The sequence below is a fragment of the Cucurbita pepo genome, chromosome 1, assembly GCF_057944985.1.
Source record: "Cucurbita pepo subsp. pepo isolate OVF chromosome 1, ASM5794498v1, whole genome shotgun sequence".
Classification (NCBI taxonomy): Eukaryota; Viridiplantae; Streptophyta; class Magnoliopsida; order Cucurbitales; family Cucurbitaceae; genus Cucurbita; species Cucurbita pepo.
The window spans coordinates 21,066,754-21,084,430 of record NC_141798.1 but is presented as its reverse complement, the minus strand read 5'-3'; the positions used below and the strand labels follow the sequence as shown (position 1 = coordinate 21,084,430).

Here is a 17,677-nt window from a genome sequence, read left to right as displayed (position 1 = left end):
TAACCTATTTGTTTTTGGAAATAGAAGAATATTTTTACTCTCCCAAAAGCTTCGTATATCATTAGCTCAACTCAAACTTGCAAAAGAAGCAAACAGTTTCGAATGAACAAATGAACTGACTGAACTCTGTATCAATCGGCTTGAAAGTATATAGAATTACACATTTATATTGTCACAGAAATGGTACAAATGAATTTAGAACAGCTTTCCCTCACCACCAAAAGAAGCAATGAATAGAAAGTAAAATTGGCATTACTGAAACACTAGACCACCTCCCTGCCATCCTCCATGGAGATGCTTAGTAGTAACTGCATCGTCCAACTCTGTTCAACAATTTGTTGGGATAAGATAGCTGAAAAATCCACAAATCTCAATTACAAAATTTGATGGAGTATATTGACTGGCAGGCAGAGAGTAGTCCATGACTGTCGGACCAGAGGGCGATATATGCATATATTCACTAAGCACTCAAGGAAGTGTATGGCCAAGCGAATTATGTCAAAACCAGCAACCTCAAAAATATATATAACACATTTACTCAGTTGCAGTTTTCTGAACAGTTCGCTTCTCATCCGACCTGTGACGAAACAATTTCGCTATTTTTCGTCTCTCGCAGTCCTACAAAAACAGGTTGAAGAAATTGTTAAATCAACAAGGTTCCATATTGAGCAATTTTTGGACAAGCCACATGTGGACACTTCGCTAATAAATTTGTACTGAAAATTGATTGCTCACCTTGAACATATTAAGATAAAAAGGTTTCCCAGGATTCATCCTTACTAATTTCTGGTATGTATATGCAAAACTAAGTTGATCTCGGGGAGTAAATTTGTCGACTTCATTGAACCATAGACAAGAGAACAGATTAGACATTGGAGTGTGGGCCCTAATGATGAAAGATCCTTCAGGCACATCTGCATTTGTCGGCAGAGAAAAAAAACTCACGTCAATGAAATGAGAATGGAGCAACAGGGATCACTAATTACGTGCAATCTACTCCCAAAAAAAAATTAAAAATAACGAGAGAGGAGGTTGTTAATAACATACTGCTGGGAAGAAGCTTGTTTGTGTCTGATGCATTAAACCTCTTCAATCCATCAGCCTGGTAAAATGCAAATTGTTCATCTATGATACTATGGTTGTACTTGTTTAATCTCTTATTCTGAGCCACCTCTTCCCATACACAATGTCTGTTGTAGTGATTTGAAATGGCAAATTCATTTCCTTTTCGCCATAAGAAGTATTCCAAGATGAGGAGAGGGTCATATTGAAGACGCAACTTACTATCCAACCAGATCGAATACCTGAGAAAAGTATGCAAAATATTAGATAGAAGTATTGAATCTTGACCACACAAACTAACCATTTATTTAGAGTAGAATTCAGCAGAGTTTATGGTAAGGATAATAGCACCAAGTCCAAACATCGTTGCATTTTCACCTTGCCGAAGGAAAAATTCGATGTGCCAATAATTTTGGTATTTTCCCAACTCTTCTCATATCAGTGTACGGTAAATTCTTTACCACAACAATCTTCCATAGGCCAATAAAACCCATTCTATCCACTGTTTGACCTTCTGATGAAAGAGTCTCCATGGTAACTTCATCCATAAACATAACAAAGCAGACATTTTTTCTTGAAAAACGAGTAACCTGAAACAGAGGCAAACTGGACTTTACTATAGAGTCTACCATTTCAAAAGAAACATATGGTCTGAGTAATATTAGATTATTAGGAGCACATAATCATAGATCCTTGACTAACACACATGCACAAGAAAATTCGGGAAAAGATGCTCACAAGGAAAGAAACGAAATCAACAGGGGAAGGAGAACACGGGAGATGCAATTGAAGAGAACACTGAGAGAATCATGATAAAGCTGGAATTTCATAAAGAATGAATACTCATCTCAAGATCTATCTTTAAAAAGTAGTTACCCAGTTTCCTTAAAAGCATGGCTTTCCAATTCTGTGATATACGACCAATGACATATAATATGAGACCATCATATGCATTGGACAATAGTTTGATCATGGATAAGCAGTTATTGGAGAAAAAGTAGATTGTACAATCAGGACCTATCATCTGTCGTTTTTCAAATTAACTCATTATATGCAAACTGCTACTTGAAATTCCTAACTAAAAAAATATATATATTATACCGATTTCCCAGTTGGTGATCTCAGGCGATCTGAATTCCCGAATATACAGGAGATTACGGCAATGTGGCATCTACTGATATAATTGGAATCATCTTCTGCCAGATCAAATCCCGTACTTGCAAAACTCTTAGGACCTTTCACAAAGCCACAACTTATGTTTTGATCCTGTGCATAGAATGCTGCCTGACGTTCTTGCAAAGTTTGATGCCCTGCAAATCTAGGCATCCATTTTTCTTCATTGCTAGGCTTTTCCTCTGTCTCGATGTATTGCAAAGTAAATCTAACAAATTTTTTACTTTCTAAAGGTTCAAGAATTTGTGCCGTAGAGTTTAAGAACTTCATCTCACATGACGAACCTGCCAGTTGGGGTTTCAAAATATCATTATACAGAACATTTTAGTTAGATCCTATAATACTAAAGCTACGTATAATACTAAAGCTAAGTTTAATGCATATCAACATTACTTGCCCATGATGCATATGGCTGAGTTAAATGGACTCCAAATCTAGAAAGAACCTGTTTTACAAACGATACATTAAACCCTCCAATTTATCAGAGAGCAGTACCTGAAAATTTTCGATGCTTTGGTTTCTTTCTCAGATACAATTTTGACCTCTTTGTATGCTGACCATTAGTGACACTAACATGTTTGGAATTTTTGTTAACCGCATCAGAATTTTTGGAATTTGACGTATAATCCTCGTCCAATGAATGGTTGGAAGCCTCAACATTTTTTTCCCCATCCTGCCAATTCTTGGTTTCTCCATTAAGCATATTGAGGGATTTCCTATGGTCATCATTGAGGGATTTTCCAGTCTCAACAACATCAAATGATTTCCCAGAGTCTTCCTTTGTCGAATGTGCTGCATCAGATTGGTCCTCTTTCTCGTGTTCTGTATCACCGTCTTCATCCATAGAAGGATTTTGATTATCACTTCCATTATCATACTCATCATCTGTGTCAATAATGTCATTCCAATTTTCCAAATCATCTTCATCAGCTACCTGGTCATCTTCATTTCCATGTTTTCCCAATTGACCTGAAGTCTTTATCGAAGCCTCATACTCAGCTTCATACTTCCTCAGCTCCTTTCGCCCAGCTTCATTGTATAGTCCATGAGAATGTTCAAGGAGTGATTCTCTGTGGCCCTCACTCACTTTTGCTGGAACATCACCCTTGCCAGTATCCTTGTTGGTAGTAGGCACATGTTCTACTGCATCCTCATTGTAATCTTGGTCCCTTCTTCGATCATCCCCATCCCAATACCTTGAGTCACGGCCATGTGCAACTAAACCTTTACCAAACCTGACTTTGGTTGTCTCTGTTCGAGTAACATTTGCAAGGAAATCAGGGTCGTTCTTGAAGTCATCATCCTCAGCGTTGGAATTGCTAATTTCTGCATCGATTTATTATCAATCAGTTAAAGGCTACCAAGATTTCATAAGGATTACTGTAACTAGAAAATTAACAGAAATCAACTATACAAACAAAACAATTGGAGCGGCAAAAAAACGTGGCTAAACAAACAGACCATTATTCAAAAGATTTAACATCTGGATTGCACATAAGTTCACTAAGCAATCCTCTGCAACAAACACATACTAAACTGGGTGGGATAGAAAATAGTCATTTCAAAGTGGCCATTAGGTATGGACGTCGGGGGGAGGGGGATGGGGTTGGGGAATAGAAAGTGTTGCCACGTGCGTGAGGACTAACTGATATCATTTCCAATTCCATACTGCAAGTTGCAAGCTCTTCTCCTACCTTCTTACAATGTTTTTTTCGCCGCATAGAAACTCAAAAACCAGAGAGGAGAAAGTAAAACAGACCTTTGGTGTCCCTCAATAAATAGTAATAAGCTAAAACGGTGAGGACAAGAACAAGCGAGAGAGCAAATATAATTGCCCCAACCGAGATCCCTCTGCCCTTATCGGAGCGAGATGCCCTACGAACCCTAGCCTGCTTATACGGCGTAGTACGAATTCCCACCGCAACGTGATCGGCAACGCCATTGTTAGTTGAATGGAGCGCATCATGAGCCCTTGGTCCATATCTATCCGTCCCCGACTGCCTGTGCTGAGCCATTCACATATTCAATCATCCAATCCCAGCAATCTAGCGCTCCTCTAACTCGAACAGGATAGAGTGGAGTTCATTCAATTTTGCACAATTCGGAGGGACAAAGAAGATCACAAGAAATAGGGGAAATGAAGTGTGAGGAGTAACTCGACAGATCTGAGATTTGAGAGTGGGATTTCCAGATTGCTGATTTAGTTAGTGGTGTGTTTATCCATGGCGGATGGGAGATGGAAGGAGGGAGATAACGGAAGTGGTTTGGTTTGAATTGAAATGCTTTCGAAGTCTCTCACCCAACTCTGCAATCGTTCATCGACAAATAACGCTAACCCATATGCCTTGGAAGTTTTAATAATTGAAAATCCAAAAAATTTACGACCATCAGCCTTAAAAATAAAAATAAAAATAAAGAATGATCCATAACACAGTTTGTGAATTTCATAGCTAAAAGTTCAATAAATTTACACAATTTATAGGGTTGTTGGGATCGTAGAGAAATATCATGCGTACATAAGTGAGAGTCATTGCCTCTATCGGTACAAGACATTTTTAAAAAATTAAAAGAAAAATCAAAGTCATAAAAACAAAATTGTTTTCCATGTTTGTACTGAGTTGCATTTGTAAGCGCAAAAGGGGCATAAAGTAACAGAGAGCTGACAACATATAATGATAATGATTATGCCAGAGATAATGTAGATGACAAGAAAACCACTTTTAATTATGTGTTTCTACTATGTGAAGAAGCTATGTCTTGGCCCTCCAAAAAAACTAACATGTAGTTACTTTGTCCACTACTAAAGCAGGGTTTGTGGCAACTCCCTCGTATTATTGTCAAGAGGTGTGGATGAGAAGAGTATTGATAAAGCTCGGTCATTTTCAAGACAAATGCATCACTATGTTACGCGATAACATTTTAACCACAAAGGTACCCAAGAATCTAATCATGCATATATGCAACAAACACATTAATATAAGATTTCATTTTTTTGAGTGATTTGATCCGAAATAGAGTTATTGAGCTGAAACATTATGTTATATAGGAACCATTTGTAGATATTATAGCAAAACTATTTAAGTTGGATCCATTCATAAAACTGGTGAGTTGGGTTGATTGAGAGCTGAGACAATGACCTAATATTGTGTGTTATGTGGCCATATTGGAAGTCTCCTCTTCTTCATTAATACCTACCTTTCCATACACATTTCAAATATACCTAAAATATTCTCTTTTCAATATCCCCACCCCAATATTCAGTTCACAGCAAATAAATAAATAAACCGCCGTGAGCCACCGCAAGAGAGGATATCTCTCCGCCGCAGAGTCCATCTCCGGGGCGAATTCTCGGAGCCGAGCCGAGCCTCGAGACTAGTGCAGTGTTAGCGGAAGGTAGGGAGAGAAAACCATGGCTTAACCACATGATGGATACGGATCTGCTCTGTCTCTTCCACTTGTTTTTTTTTTTCTTTTTTTTTTTTTTGGGACAATTCTCAATCTCAATGAAATCTTTTGACCTCCTTACTTGATGTTTATTATTATTATTATTTTAACGATAATAAATAATCAGTAATTGAAAAGCATTGTCTGGACCGCATACCAATGGGAAATTGACACGTGGGTTTTGGGTGAGTAGTTAAATTTGTCTCTCGTGATAATTACTCGTAGTTTCTTATAGTTTAATCGATGGTTAGAAATGTCAATAAAGAAAAAATAACTAATTATGAGATCCAAATCTTTTATTGGATGTATTATTTTGTTTGAAGTAACGAATTTAATGCTGTTGAATGGGATTATTTGATGCCTCACTGATTATTCTAATCACGAAATTTTAATCACTAATTATTATTATTATCTTTTTGTAATTAATAAAATGGAGTGAATTTGAATCTATAACAAAGATATATTGATACCAAATAAACTCAATTAAGATTAACTTAAAACATAAATCAGCGTTGACAAACAAATTAAAATGAAGCTTATTTTAGAAGGAAAAAAAAAACCCAATTAATAATAATAATAATTCAGGTATATATATATATATTACAAACAAATTTCTGAAGAAACTTGAAGTGGGTTTGTGTTTGTGTGCTCAAATTCTCAAATTTCCCCAATTCTCATACAGAGAATGTGAAGAATCGGAGAGAATTAGCGGCGATGTTTCAATCTTCTCGCCGGACTCGCTCTTTCTCTTCTTCTTCTTCTTCTTCTTCTTCTTCTTCCTCCTCCTCCTCCTCCTCTCGCGGTTCTTACTATTTTCCCGATGACTCTCCGCTCTCCGCCGCCACTCCGATCCGATCATTCTCCGGCAGCATTCCCTTTTCCTGGGAGTATTTACCCGGGATCCCCAAGAAACAGTCTCCAGCGAGGCTTCGACTAGATTCCGCCTCTCCTCTGACCTCCCTCCTCCCCTTGCCTCCCATTTCCACCACTCTGCCGTCCTCCAAGCGCTTCGGATTTCACGACTGGAGGAAATCAAACCGCCAAAATTCGCAGCGAGATCCTTTCTTCGACGCCTTCGTCGAGTGCTCCAAAGAACCTTCCGCCGCCACCGCTGCTGAGCAAGACCCGACTGCCGAGCTCTGGAACAGCGGCAGCAATGGCAAAGCGGTTTCAAGAAGCCTGAGCGACCGATTGGGATTCCTGAATCCGTACTCTTCTTGCAAACGAACCTGCGGCGTTTCGGAATCCATCGTGTATCGTCCGAGAAGGGGGAGGAGTTCGTTCGATCTGCTAAACCACCGCAACGGTGGGTAAAATGCGGCCATAGCCTCCGCCGCAGAGGGGCGTTATTGGATGGTTGAATTACACGTTTGTTTAGTTTAATTAATGTGTGTGTTTGTTGAAGTGATGGGTTAAATCGGAAATGGATAATGAAATGGGGTTTGTTTAATTGTTAAATTGGGTTAGAACGCTGGAATTGTTTGTGAATTACGTGAAATTAGGAGTTGAAATCAGTGTGTTGTTTGTTATGTGTATTATTTATTTCTCTTATAATTAATTGTTCGTTTACATGTGACGCCTTCCCACTATGTTTTTGTAATTTACGATATCATCAATTTCCAAATTTCTTCTCTCTCTCTCTCTCTGTCTTACACAGTGTGTGTGATTAGATGGCTTTAATAAGTTGGTCTTCCCATGAGAAGAGGTGACTTTAGGGTTGTTCAGCTACCACTCCACATCTACTTATAAATTAGTACCCAACAAATTTCTCTATTATTTATTATATTTACTTCCTAACTTCTACAACATTCTAGAGGTTAAATTATACATGTCTCATTTATTTATAAATGTTTTTTTAGCCGTATTATTTTAAGATTGTAATAGTTCAATCCTACTAATAGCAAATATTGTCGACTTTGATCTGTTACCTATCGTCATTAGTCACACAGTTTAAAAATGCATCTATTAGGAGAAGTTTCTATATTCTTATAAAAAAAATGTTTCATTCCCCTCTTTAACTGATGTGAAATCTCACAATTCACTCTTCTTAGGAGTCCAACGTCCTCATTAGCACACCACTTGATGTCTGACTCTAATATTATTGGTAACAGCTCAAGTCCACTACTAGTAGATAGTAAATTATGAGAACAAAATACTTTTTATAAAGGTGCGAAAATCTCTCCCTAACGAACATATTTTGTCAAAGTAATGTGGATAAATATTGTTTTTGGGTTGGATTTATGTTTTGTTTTGTTGTGTGTATCGTACTTTAGGGTGTGTTGGACCAATTATTTTCATTTACAATAAATATCTAAATAATGGAATTTCAAAAAAGCAGAGGACACGAAGTGAAAGCCAAAGGAGTCATGATGAACACCATCACCCACCATTTTTTGTATCCCAACTCTCCATTCCCTTTTTCTTTTATTATATATATATATATAATGAATTAATTTAGATTCCTCACTTCATAATTATTCTTAATTGATTTCACTTAAAATCATACTCAACATTATCAAAATGCCAATATTCTTTTCTTAAAATTTTACCTAAGTAACCAATAAAAGTAGTCATGTAATTCTTTTTCTTTTACTTCGAGAAATAAGTGAAAAAAAGGAATAAAGAAAATTGTTTATGTTAATTATGCATTAACAAATTAGAAGCTGAATTCTAACCAAAAAAAAAAAAAAAAAAATTAATTGATACAATTATTAATTTTATAAGTAAAAATAAAAGAATAAACAAGCTTTCTTTTTCTTTTTTTAATGCTTTTCTAATTTGATTTATGTTATATATCAATGAACTATCCTATAATCCAGATAGTGCGTGGCATATAGTGGGCGACAAAATCTCTGTGCTGATCGACAGCAATTATAGTTTTTTTTTTTTTTTTTTTTTTTTTTTTTTTTTCATTTCTTTTTGTAATAGAATAATTCAAATTTCACATAATTTATCGTAACTTTAAAAATTATATAAAAAATTAGATTCGCAAATTTAAATCTTAATAATTTATTAAACACTCTAATAAATATACATTTAACTTTATTTTTTCAAGTAAACCATACATAAAACTTGTAATTTGAAATTAGACGACCAAGTCTCCTACTCAACATAATAATAATATTACAAAATGAAATTTAAAACAGTTTTTTATTTAAAAAAAAGAAAAGAAAAGAAAAAAAATAAAAAATTTATTGGTTGAGGTAGTATATGACGTTGTCCGGTATTTTTTTGGTTAGTAATTATTATATAATTTATTTTAACTAACCAAAAAACATATTAAATGAACAAATTTAATTGCGATGGGGACTGATTGAAGGGAAGCACGTGCGAGACAGCTAAATGTGTGAGAGCGAATGCACCTTCATCTTCCATTTCTATTAAGCAATCGCCTTGGCAACAAGGGAGGTACGGCCATTTTAAGAAAAATAATATAATAATAATAATAATAAATTAGTACGGGGGGCCCTCTTCATATATATATATATATATATATATTTATATTTAATTTTCAGATTTCCAATATTCAGATCTGGCCGACGCTAAAAAAAAGTAAAAATTATTTTAATTCTTAATTACCATATTTTCTTTTTTTAATTCGAGAATTATTATTATTGTTATTATTACTTTATTGGATTATCCTCTTTATCATTATCAGACTTTTTTTCCGCATTGTTTCCGATTTGTGGTCGGAGCAGGCACATTCATTCTCGAGGGTGTATCTCTCAGCGAATCAAAGGAACGCAGATTTTCCTTCTGAGAGATGGAAGCTGATGTTTCCATTGATTTATCTAAACCCTCGTAGCTCTGTTCTCCGTTTCGATCTCTATCCTCTCCTTTTTCTCTCTCGCTGATTCGTGTTCTTGGATTCATGGCTTTGAGTGCTGCGAATTCAGGTCTTGCGTTTTTGTTTTTGCTTCTTTTGGTTGGTTGTTGCGGCTCCGCAGCTAATGTGGTATTGATTGGGACCAACCTTACTCTTTCGATCGACTCCATTGAAGCTGATTTTGGTTAGTTTTGTTTTTCCTCTCTGTTTCAACCTTTGCCCGCTCCATTCAACTTTAAAATTTTGATGTGTTAATTGTATTGTGTACTGGTGCGTGCTTTGATTGAATGTCTGTGCTCTCATAATCACTAGTCGCTGTGACTTGTGCCGCCTATAGGCAAGGATAAATAGATTCTGTCAAATAGTAAAAGGTGATTTAGGAAAGCTATTACGTTTTGAGAAGATGAAAAATATGTACTACAGGCTGCTTATGGGTTCTGGTTTTTCTGATTTCAGCTCCTACAATAGCAAGTTCTGGGGATCCTGGGGTGTTGTATCTAGCAAATCCTCTTGATGCATGCGCCACATTGGAAAATAATGTTCAGCTGCCTGTAACCAATAGTTCACCATTTGCGCTTATAATTAGAGGAGGATGTAGCTTCGAGGATAAAGTGAGGAGAGCCCAAGTGGCTGGATTTAAAGCTGCAATTGTATATGACAATAAGGATGGTGGTGGCCTCATTGCGAGTAATGACTTTCTACACTATTAACTTCATGCCCGTTCTCCATTTGTGGAAGTGAATGACTTCTTTTAACTATGTTTCTGTTGCTTTGCATGCTTCAGTAATTCGATTTACTTGTAGCGTAGATATTGAATTAAATTTAGTAGTGACAAATATTTTCTGGAAAATAGCCCTTTTCCTAAAGGATCTTGTCTAGAAGACTCCAAACAACAAAACCACTATGGGTTGGCTTAGTAGTCAAGAAGGGTCGGATCAAAAAGGTCTAGAGGGACTGAGTTTAAGCATGATGACCACCTATCTAAGATTTAATATCCCACGAGTTACCTTGATGACCAAATGTAGTAGTAGGGCCAAGTGACTGATGAAGATAGTTGAGTTGTGCAAAAGCTAGTCCTGACACTCGCGAATATGAAAAAAAAATCCAAACAACATGATCAAGTGTCTTTCCAAACTTGATTTATCAATCTAAACTTTGTGCACATACTTGGTTTTCAATTATAAGGTTTCTCTTGGTTTTCTACTCTGCTAATGGGTATGCAGTTATTTGGTTAACATTGTATTGCATGCATAAGAAGAAATGTTTTGAAAAGTGAGCTGCTTCATGCACGGTTCGACAAAGACACTGAGTTTTTTGTAAGCTTGAAGATTTTCTGGTCATAACTTTGAAGAGGTTTACAGTGGCAGGGAGCTCAGCTGGTATTAGAATACATGCTGTATTTGTTACTAAATCATCCGGTGAGACATTGAAGAAGTACGCAGGCTCCACTAACGTTGAGATATGGATAGCTCCAAGCTTTGAAAACTCTGCATGGTCCATCATGGCCATCTCCTTTATTTCTCTTCTTGCAATCTCTGCAATGCTTGCTACTTGTTTCTTCGCTCATAGGCATCGAATAAGACGAGGACATTCTCGATCTTCTCATGCTCGAGAGTTTCGGGGCATAAGCAGACGAGTAGTTAAAGCAATGCCAAGCCTCATATTTACTACTGCTTTAGAGGATAATTGTACGTCAGTAACATGTGCCATATGCCTTGAGGACTATACTCCTGGTGAAAAACTCAGAATTCTACAATGTCATCACAGTAAGTTCACTCCTTTTCTTCTAAAATTTATATTTTATTGTTATGTATATATATTGCATTTATAGGAATACTAGTTATACTCCTTGTTATGGTGTGTTTGGTCCTTGTTTCTTTTACTTTCTTTTTCATCTATAGCTCAGAGGCCCAACTTTTGCGAATTCAAGTTTATAATAAATGAGCTCTTAATCTTTACAAAAGGAGTATAACTAAGGCCTTAACCACATATCCACCGAGTTCTTGTTCCTACTTAAGGCCTGAGAAATGTTGCCTTTTGCATCTCTGGTCTCATGCCTTTCAAAATCATGTCTGAGAGGTTCTTTGTTTAGTGGGATGATTTAGATGTCAATATTTTTCATCTTATCTATCATTGAGATGAACTCCCAAGGCAATGTTCCATCCCCCATTGCTGCCCTCCACGTTTCCTTGACACAGGAGCCTCCTTATTTTGTGACACTACAAAAATCTAGGAAAACATCATTAGGGCTGAGAGCCTGAGACTAGAGCCAGGGTTTCAATCCATACCCTCAAAGCCTTTTATTATTCTTTTATCCCTTAATGGACCGTTATCTCCTGAAAAGTAGGTTATGTGCTCATTTTCAGTTTAATTATGTAAAGAGAGGCTTCAGCCTACAAGGGCAGTCCCATTATCTAAGGTCTGTGGTCTCTAAGTAGCACGTACATAGAGGTCGCATGTAGCGAGCTTAATATGAAAATCCCTTGTTATCTATGAAGAAACTAATAGAGTTAGATAGGGCAAACTAAATGTGATCCTTTGGGCGGAAATGGACTTCATACCCGGTTTAGGTTTAAAGATTAGAGAGTCGTGCTCCACCAATATATAAACACACACACACATGCAGAGGCTTCAAAAGGAGGTCGAAGCTTCATGATCGCTGACCATCTACTGATTGATGTTTTCATCTCAACGTGAGCAGTTAACCATGTTTCTTTTTCCACAAATACTTCTTACCACCTGATTCTGTGGCAACTATGATATATTCAACGGGAATCTCTAAGGTTATTTTGTCAACAAAGTCTCATTTCTTTTCATCAAATATCCAACCCCAGTTCACCCCATTCAGCCACTAACTAGCTAAGAATTCTAGTAGTTTCCTTCGACCCTGTGCTTACAGGATCAAGATTGCACAAGTAGTCGTTATGCATCTTTTTTCCTTCTCTTTTCTTTTGTCATGCTATACTTTGCTTACATGCATACCTGCATTTATTTCATATATAATGATCTAGCTAACCACCTGTGATTGGTACTGAAAATAGTTTAATTGTAAATGATTTCAGAATTTCATGCCTCCTGTGTGGACTCTTGGCTTACTGCTTGGAGAACTTTCTGCCCGGTCTGCAAGCGAGATGCAAGAACTAGCACCGGTGATCCACCACCTTCAGAATCCACTCCATTGCTTTCAAGCATTTCCAGCTCTTTCGCTTCCTCCTCAATATTATCTTCTGCGAGATCATTACCACCAAGCTCTGCCATACAAGTATCCCTGTCATCAAGATCACTTTCGGCATCTCGGAACCACTCTCTCTCTACCACCCCTTACCTTCAGCATTCTGTTAGATCCTCCTTCTGCCCATCTCCATCCCAGAGATCAGTCGAACTCAGAAATGCATCCTCCCAGAGATCTTATACTTCGCATTTGCTTTCACCATATTCCTCGTGTTACCCGTCCATATCACCTTTACACTCAAGATACATGATTCCGCTTATTCCGAGTCCAAGCAACACCTCACCAAGCATAATAGGCTCTTCCAGTCATCAACATAATCCCTTGCATATAAGCAGGTCAGCTGCAAGTTTTTCTCCATTTGCTTCAGCTCAGTCTCTTCCTGAATGCTGATACGGGCGCGTTGAGAATCCTTTGTTCAAAGATATTGCCTTCCTTTTTATGTAGAGGTTCTTCGGGTATGGTTGAATTATGGCATATCATCTTGTCTGTAAATCAATTCCTTGGTTCCTATATGGCCCGCATCATTGTATATTTTTTCATAGGATGGCTCCATTTCTTTTGGAGTTGTAAAGTGAAGCAGAGTGTATACTTCTGGGGTGGGTTTGAAATTCTTTTACGGATCATGGGATTAGATACACGGGGGACTTAGCTTAACAACTGATCAGGATGCAATATATTACCGCTTCTCTCTCCCTCTTCCTTCCTTGGAGGCCTGAAAGGATCGGTTTAACACAATTATTTGAAAAGGAGCTTCTGTTTTTTCCCCATGCATCAATCTTTGCTTATTTGTATCTTTTTTTTCATTGGCTTGTTATTTTCTTTGAATTGTAGTGGCTGAAGGGGGAGGGCTTTTCTCTACATCAGGGGAAAATGGACTGTGGTCTCCTTTAGAATGTGGAAGGATGGGTTTAGGTAGCTAACTTTTTACAAAAATATCAACAGTGATGAGATGTTTCCAACTAAAAGTGCCAACATGAACAACATCTATCTGCATAAGTCAATTCGATTGATCCAAGAAACCTAACTGTTACAAAGTAAAGCATAAAAAGCATACATCAAATATAAGTTCACTTTCGCAAGGGGTAAAGCGCTTGGGAACAGATCACCAAAAAACACATTTCATCAGTTATTTCATGGCTCCCAAGATACTTTTATGTCTGATTCTTGTCAATATCTGCTTCCCTAAGCCGTTCAAAGGTCATGCTAATAATTAATTCACCAAATTTCACATTCAATCTTCCTTGTCACCAGCCCTGTACTCAGTCCTTTCAACCTGTGAGGTAGAGCTGCCACTAATTTGGTCAACCTGATCCCGAGCAGGAGTATCGACTCTATGATATTCGTTATCATCTTTTGTGAGGTATTGGAAAAGCATTACTATTGCAACTATAAATACAATGATGTATACACTCCAGGTGCCTATCATTGAATTTATGAAGCCAATAAACGAAGGACCTGCAACTCTTCTTTCTTCAGTTCTCCCTTCCCTATATCCTTCAACAAATTGAGAGATTTCCGATGCATGGTCGTTCCCAATGATGCTTTCTGAACCAATAACCTGTCAAACACAAAAACAGAAAAACTACCTCAGTATGATATGTACATACATTCATGCATCTTTTATTTTATATTTGTGAGTGTTCGGGCCAGTTTATGCACACCTCAACTAATCTCAAAATCTTTCTACCCATTAAAGAAAACTTGTTCCTCAGACTCAGTACATGCATGAGTGATTGAATGTTATCATATATACATGTCCAGTTATACTCATAGTTGGGCATGCATGCATGTTTGTCGCTATTCCTAACTAAAAACAATAACATGCTCGAAGGTTTACTATTCAGGGTGAATTTTAAGACAAATATTCAAGAAACTTTGGTTTGTCACAAGTTTTATTACCCTACGGCAGTACAAAAATTGTGAACATATCCACTCAGACAAAGTCCTAGTAATGTGACATCGTAACAGAGAAAAATCTAAATGTAGATGATTGAATGACCATGCTATACAGTATCATTTGCCTTCATGAGGGACTTACCATTAAGTATTCCTCCTTCCCATCCCAAATGATCATTTTTGGTAATGTGGTCTTCTTGTCCCCAAATGAATCAGCAAATTCTCCCCACTGTTTAGCCCCGACATAAGCAAACACCAAGTCACGATTAGCAGATGCAGCAGCCTTTAATAAATTGATCAAATTCTTTGTCTGGTCATCATCCTCATCCTTCACTATTGTGAGTGCTATTTTCCTCTCATCGTCCTTTAGTAGCTTAAGTGTGTCGTAGTTTATGGGCAGAACAAGAGGGAACAAGCTTTGTTTTATGAACTCCTCCAAGAATTTATCTGCACAAGTAAAATAGGAAGGCTTAAACAATTTTATCTAGCATACATAACATATCGATGATGGAGAGACGAATCAACATTCAAGCACCTAAAGGGCATATACACAACTATATACAGAAGAAATGATATTGGGATATTCCTGGCAATGGATAAAAACTCAACCAGACATCTTGGTGTAAACAAGTAACAGATAAGAATTCAAGCAGTTGGGAACTTAGCCCCTTAAACAGTTTATACTAGGTATAGCATCCTGCATAACAAGGTTTTTACTCCGTCAATCCATTCTGACGACACGTGGATGTGAAACACATGCAAGGTAACTTGACAGTGGTAGTTGATAGACAAACCAACCTTCAAAGGGACCATAAAAAATGCTCCGTTCATTGTTGTAATTTGGATGGATAGAAACCAAGGCAGGAACTTTATCAAAATCATAAGATACCATGATATCCTCCGAGAATCCCTTGGCCACTGAAAACCAAGCTTTCTTCTTGTACTTGATAGCAAATTTAGAAATAATAGATTCATCTAAACCGAAACCCAAATAAATAGGGAAGTAAGGCCCAGAAGCTTCAACAAATTCATTAATCGATGAGTCTGACTCGAGAATTGAGACATCTGGGGCAACAAATTTCTTCAAATAACGGACAAGTAACTCTGCTTTCCTTGGTCCATAATAGTCTACTGGAACGCCATGCATGAAGATCTTGATTGTAGGATAGGCACTACAATTTTGGAAAAACGTTCGTGTAGTTAGAAGAGAATCATAGCTTGCCTTTCGAATATAATTCAAGAACTGGTATTCAGTAGCAAACTCCCCATTAAGAATGGAAATGGTGAGATTCCACTAAAACTATGCATCTAATCTAAGAGACACAACCAAACTCCAAGCCTATTGAAAATAAACTCACATTGTTTACTACATTGGAGATGTGAATAAAAGGAAATAACATACTCAACGTCATATTTTTTAGCAAGACGAGTAAACTTGTCAGCATTCAGTTTTGCAAGAACTATAGGCTCCTTCAATTTGGCAAGCTGAGGTGCAGCAGCGTCCAACTACACAATTAAAAAAGATAATTAACCAAAGGAAATAATACATATTTTGTGCATAATAGACTGCACTGCAGGGTGTGATATCTGTATTTTGGCCCGACGACAAGTTGCAAGAGACTGAAACAGCATTCAGCACATTAGAAAGAATATGGAAAATCACATGCAATAGAATGGCTGCAGAATAACAGCTGCAGTCCAAATAATGTACCGTGCTAAACGGAGCAAGAAACAAGAACCAAGAACCAAGAACCAAGAACACCTCCATCCAGGAAGAACTTTACAAGTAAACTATCAAACTGTTGACAATCGAAGAACATAGAGAGATTTTGAAACTTATTGGTAATAGTAACCCAAAGCCAAGCGTCAAAATCTACAAACTGTGAATCATTGATGCACGAACAAATTTATTAAAGAAACTTCTACTCTTTCGAAGAATCATCTCCCTCGATATGAAGTGAGAGCCAACTTTACAGGAAACTCCTCCAAATTTTATTTGAATATTATGAAAATTCCACAACGAATTTGAAAGTGGAACTCACACCACAAGACTGAAGAAACAAACAATCCAGATCAGAAATCTCTTTACAATTGAGATTATCCTGAAGATGAAATTAGGCCACTCAATTCGACCAGATGGAAGCCGACTTAGCACATCCATATATTCAAAATCTTCATCGCTACGAAGGCAGTTCAATCGGAAAACATATATGTCACAACCTCCATATTATTGACGAACTGATTCAATACACAAATAAGTACTTGAAGTCCTAATCGATTCTGTTTAGGCGGCTCTACACATCCATATTAAGGTTTTAATAAAAATTCCTTTGTTTCACCCATCTACGTATCCAAAGGGAGATCAAATGATAACAGAAAACAATGTAACTAAAAGTGCGAATCCGACGGATAGTCTAGAACAATGGAAGAGAAAATATGAGGGGACGAAGGTACCTCTGGAGAAAGACGCTTGCAGTGGCCGCACCAAGGGGCGTAAAAGTCGACCAATATGTAATCAAATGAAGAAATGGCGAGATCGAAATTGGATTCGTCGAGCTCCAACACCGTTCCATCCGCCGTGAGCGGCAACTCCGAGCTCGAAAAGGAAGAGGATGGCAGTGCTAAGATTGAAACGAGGACAATAACCACCGCTTGATACGATCTCTGCATCTTCAGAGTGTTCAATTTGATGAGGATCACGATCTCGATCGTTCTCCTGGTTTCGATTTATTTCTTCTTCTTCGTTTATCAGCTGCTCTTAGTACTGCCGAAGTTGTACGTTCAATTCATTTCTAAGCAGCAGATTTTGATTTGTGAGGTCTTCGAAATCACTTACGAAGTCAGAACTGCCTCCAAAACAATTTTGTTTTAATTCATTTCTTTTATTTTCTCTTTTCCAAAATGTTTTAGTTTTTATTTTTATTTTATCAAACTTAATAAAATGATAATAATAGTTTTTTTTTTTTTTTTTTTTAATTGAGTGGGTTTGTTAGCCTTTGAAAAATAAATATTTTAAAGTGAAAAGCCCTTTTGTTTAACCTAAT

At 37.1% G+C, this 17,677-nt stretch overlaps 4 protein-coding genes across 4 annotated transcripts; 2 read left to right on the top strand and 2 right to left on the bottom strand.

The window, feature by feature from the left end:
• Window positions 1–103: 103 nt before the first annotated feature.
• On the bottom strand, window positions 104–4,580 carry LOC111798426 (uncharacterized). The gene is made up of 7 exons (XM_023681560.2): window positions 3,995–4,580; window positions 2,731–3,561; window positions 2,164–2,519; window positions 1,441–1,652; window positions 1,048–1,304; window positions 736–914; window positions 104–618 (listed from the first exon to the last, which is right to left on the bottom strand). Exons 1-7 carry the CDS (start codon window positions 4,248–4,250, stop codon window positions 535–537), a joined length of 2,175 nt encoding a protein of 724 aa, XP_023537328.2. The 5' UTR covers window positions 4,251–4,580; the 3' UTR covers window positions 104–534.
• Window positions 4,581–6,281: 1,701 nt separating this feature from the next.
• On the top strand, window positions 6,282–7,250 carry LOC111791129 (uncharacterized). The gene has a single exon (XM_023672352.2). The coding sequence runs from the start codon at window positions 6,394–6,396 to the stop codon at window positions 6,991–6,993; it is 600 nt and encodes a 199-aa protein (XP_023528120.1). The 5' UTR covers window positions 6,282–6,393; the 3' UTR covers window positions 6,994–7,250.
• A 2,081-nt stretch (window positions 7,251–9,331) lies between these two features.
• LOC111795495 (receptor homology region, transmembrane domain- and RING domain-containing protein 2) lies at window positions 9,332–13,501 on the top strand. The gene is made up of 4 exons (XM_023677956.2): window positions 9,332–9,689; window positions 9,962–10,192; window positions 10,867–11,271; window positions 12,568–13,501. The coding sequence occupies exons 1-4, from the start codon at window positions 9,551–9,553 to the stop codon at window positions 13,125–13,127; spliced, it is 1,335 nt and encodes a 444-aa protein (XP_023533724.1). The 5' UTR covers window positions 9,332–9,550; the 3' UTR covers window positions 13,128–13,501.
• Window positions 13,502–13,726: 225 nt separating this feature from the next.
• LOC111795488 (protein disulfide-isomerase 5-2) lies at window positions 13,727–17,462 on the bottom strand. The gene is made up of 5 exons (XM_023677944.2): window positions 17,088–17,462; window positions 16,036–16,139; window positions 15,432–15,805; window positions 14,776–15,080; window positions 13,727–14,295 (listed from the first exon to the last, which is right to left on the bottom strand). Exons 1-5 carry the CDS (start codon window positions 17,301–17,303, stop codon window positions 13,969–13,971), a joined length of 1,326 nt encoding a protein of 441 aa, XP_023533712.2. The 5' UTR covers window positions 17,304–17,462; the 3' UTR covers window positions 13,727–13,968.
• Window positions 17,463–17,677: the final 215 nt, after the last annotated feature.

Excerpts from the sequence above, each read along its gene's own strand:
- LOC111795495 (XM_023677956.2), top strand. The coding sequence starts at position 9,551 with ATGGCTTTGAGTGCTGCGAATTCAGGTCTTGCGTTTTTGTTTTTGCTT. Across the intron at positions 9,690-9,961 it reads CTCCATTGAAGCTGATTTTG|CTCCTACAATAGCAAGTTCT; the intron begins GTTAGTTTTGTT and ends TTCTGATTTCAG. Across the intron at positions 11,272-12,567 it reads AATTCTACAATGTCATCACA|AATTTCATGCCTCCTGTGTG; the intron begins GTAAGTTCACTC and ends AAATGATTTCAG.
- LOC111798426 (XM_023681560.2), bottom strand. The coding sequence starts at position 4,250 with ATGGCTCAGCACAGGCAGTCGGGGACGGATAGATATGGACCAAGGGCT. Across the intron at positions 1,653-2,163 it reads GATCACCAACTGGGAAATCG|GTTACTCGTTTTTCAAGAAA; the intron begins GTATAATATATA and ends CCTCTGTTTCAG. Across the intron at positions 619-735 it reads TTTATCTTAATATGTTCAAG|GACTGCGAGAGACGAAAAAT; the intron begins GTGAGCAATCAA and ends CTGTTTTTGTAG.
- LOC111795488 (XM_023677944.2), bottom strand. The coding sequence starts at position 17,303 with ATGCAGAGATCGTATCAAGCGGTGGTTATTGTCCTCGTTTCAATCTTA. Across the intron at positions 16,140-17,087 it reads GCAAGCGTCTTTCTCCAGAG|TTGGACGCTGCTGCACCTCA; the intron begins GTACCTTCGTCC and ends TTAATTGTGTAG. Across the intron at positions 15,806-16,035 it reads GCTAAAAAATATGACGTTGA|TGCCTATCCTACAATCAAGA; the intron begins GTATGTTATTTC and ends CCAAAATTGTAG.
- LOC111791129 (XM_023672352.2), top strand. The coding sequence starts at position 6,394 with ATGTTTCAATCTTCTCGCCGGACTCGCTCTTTCTCTTCTTCTTCTTCT.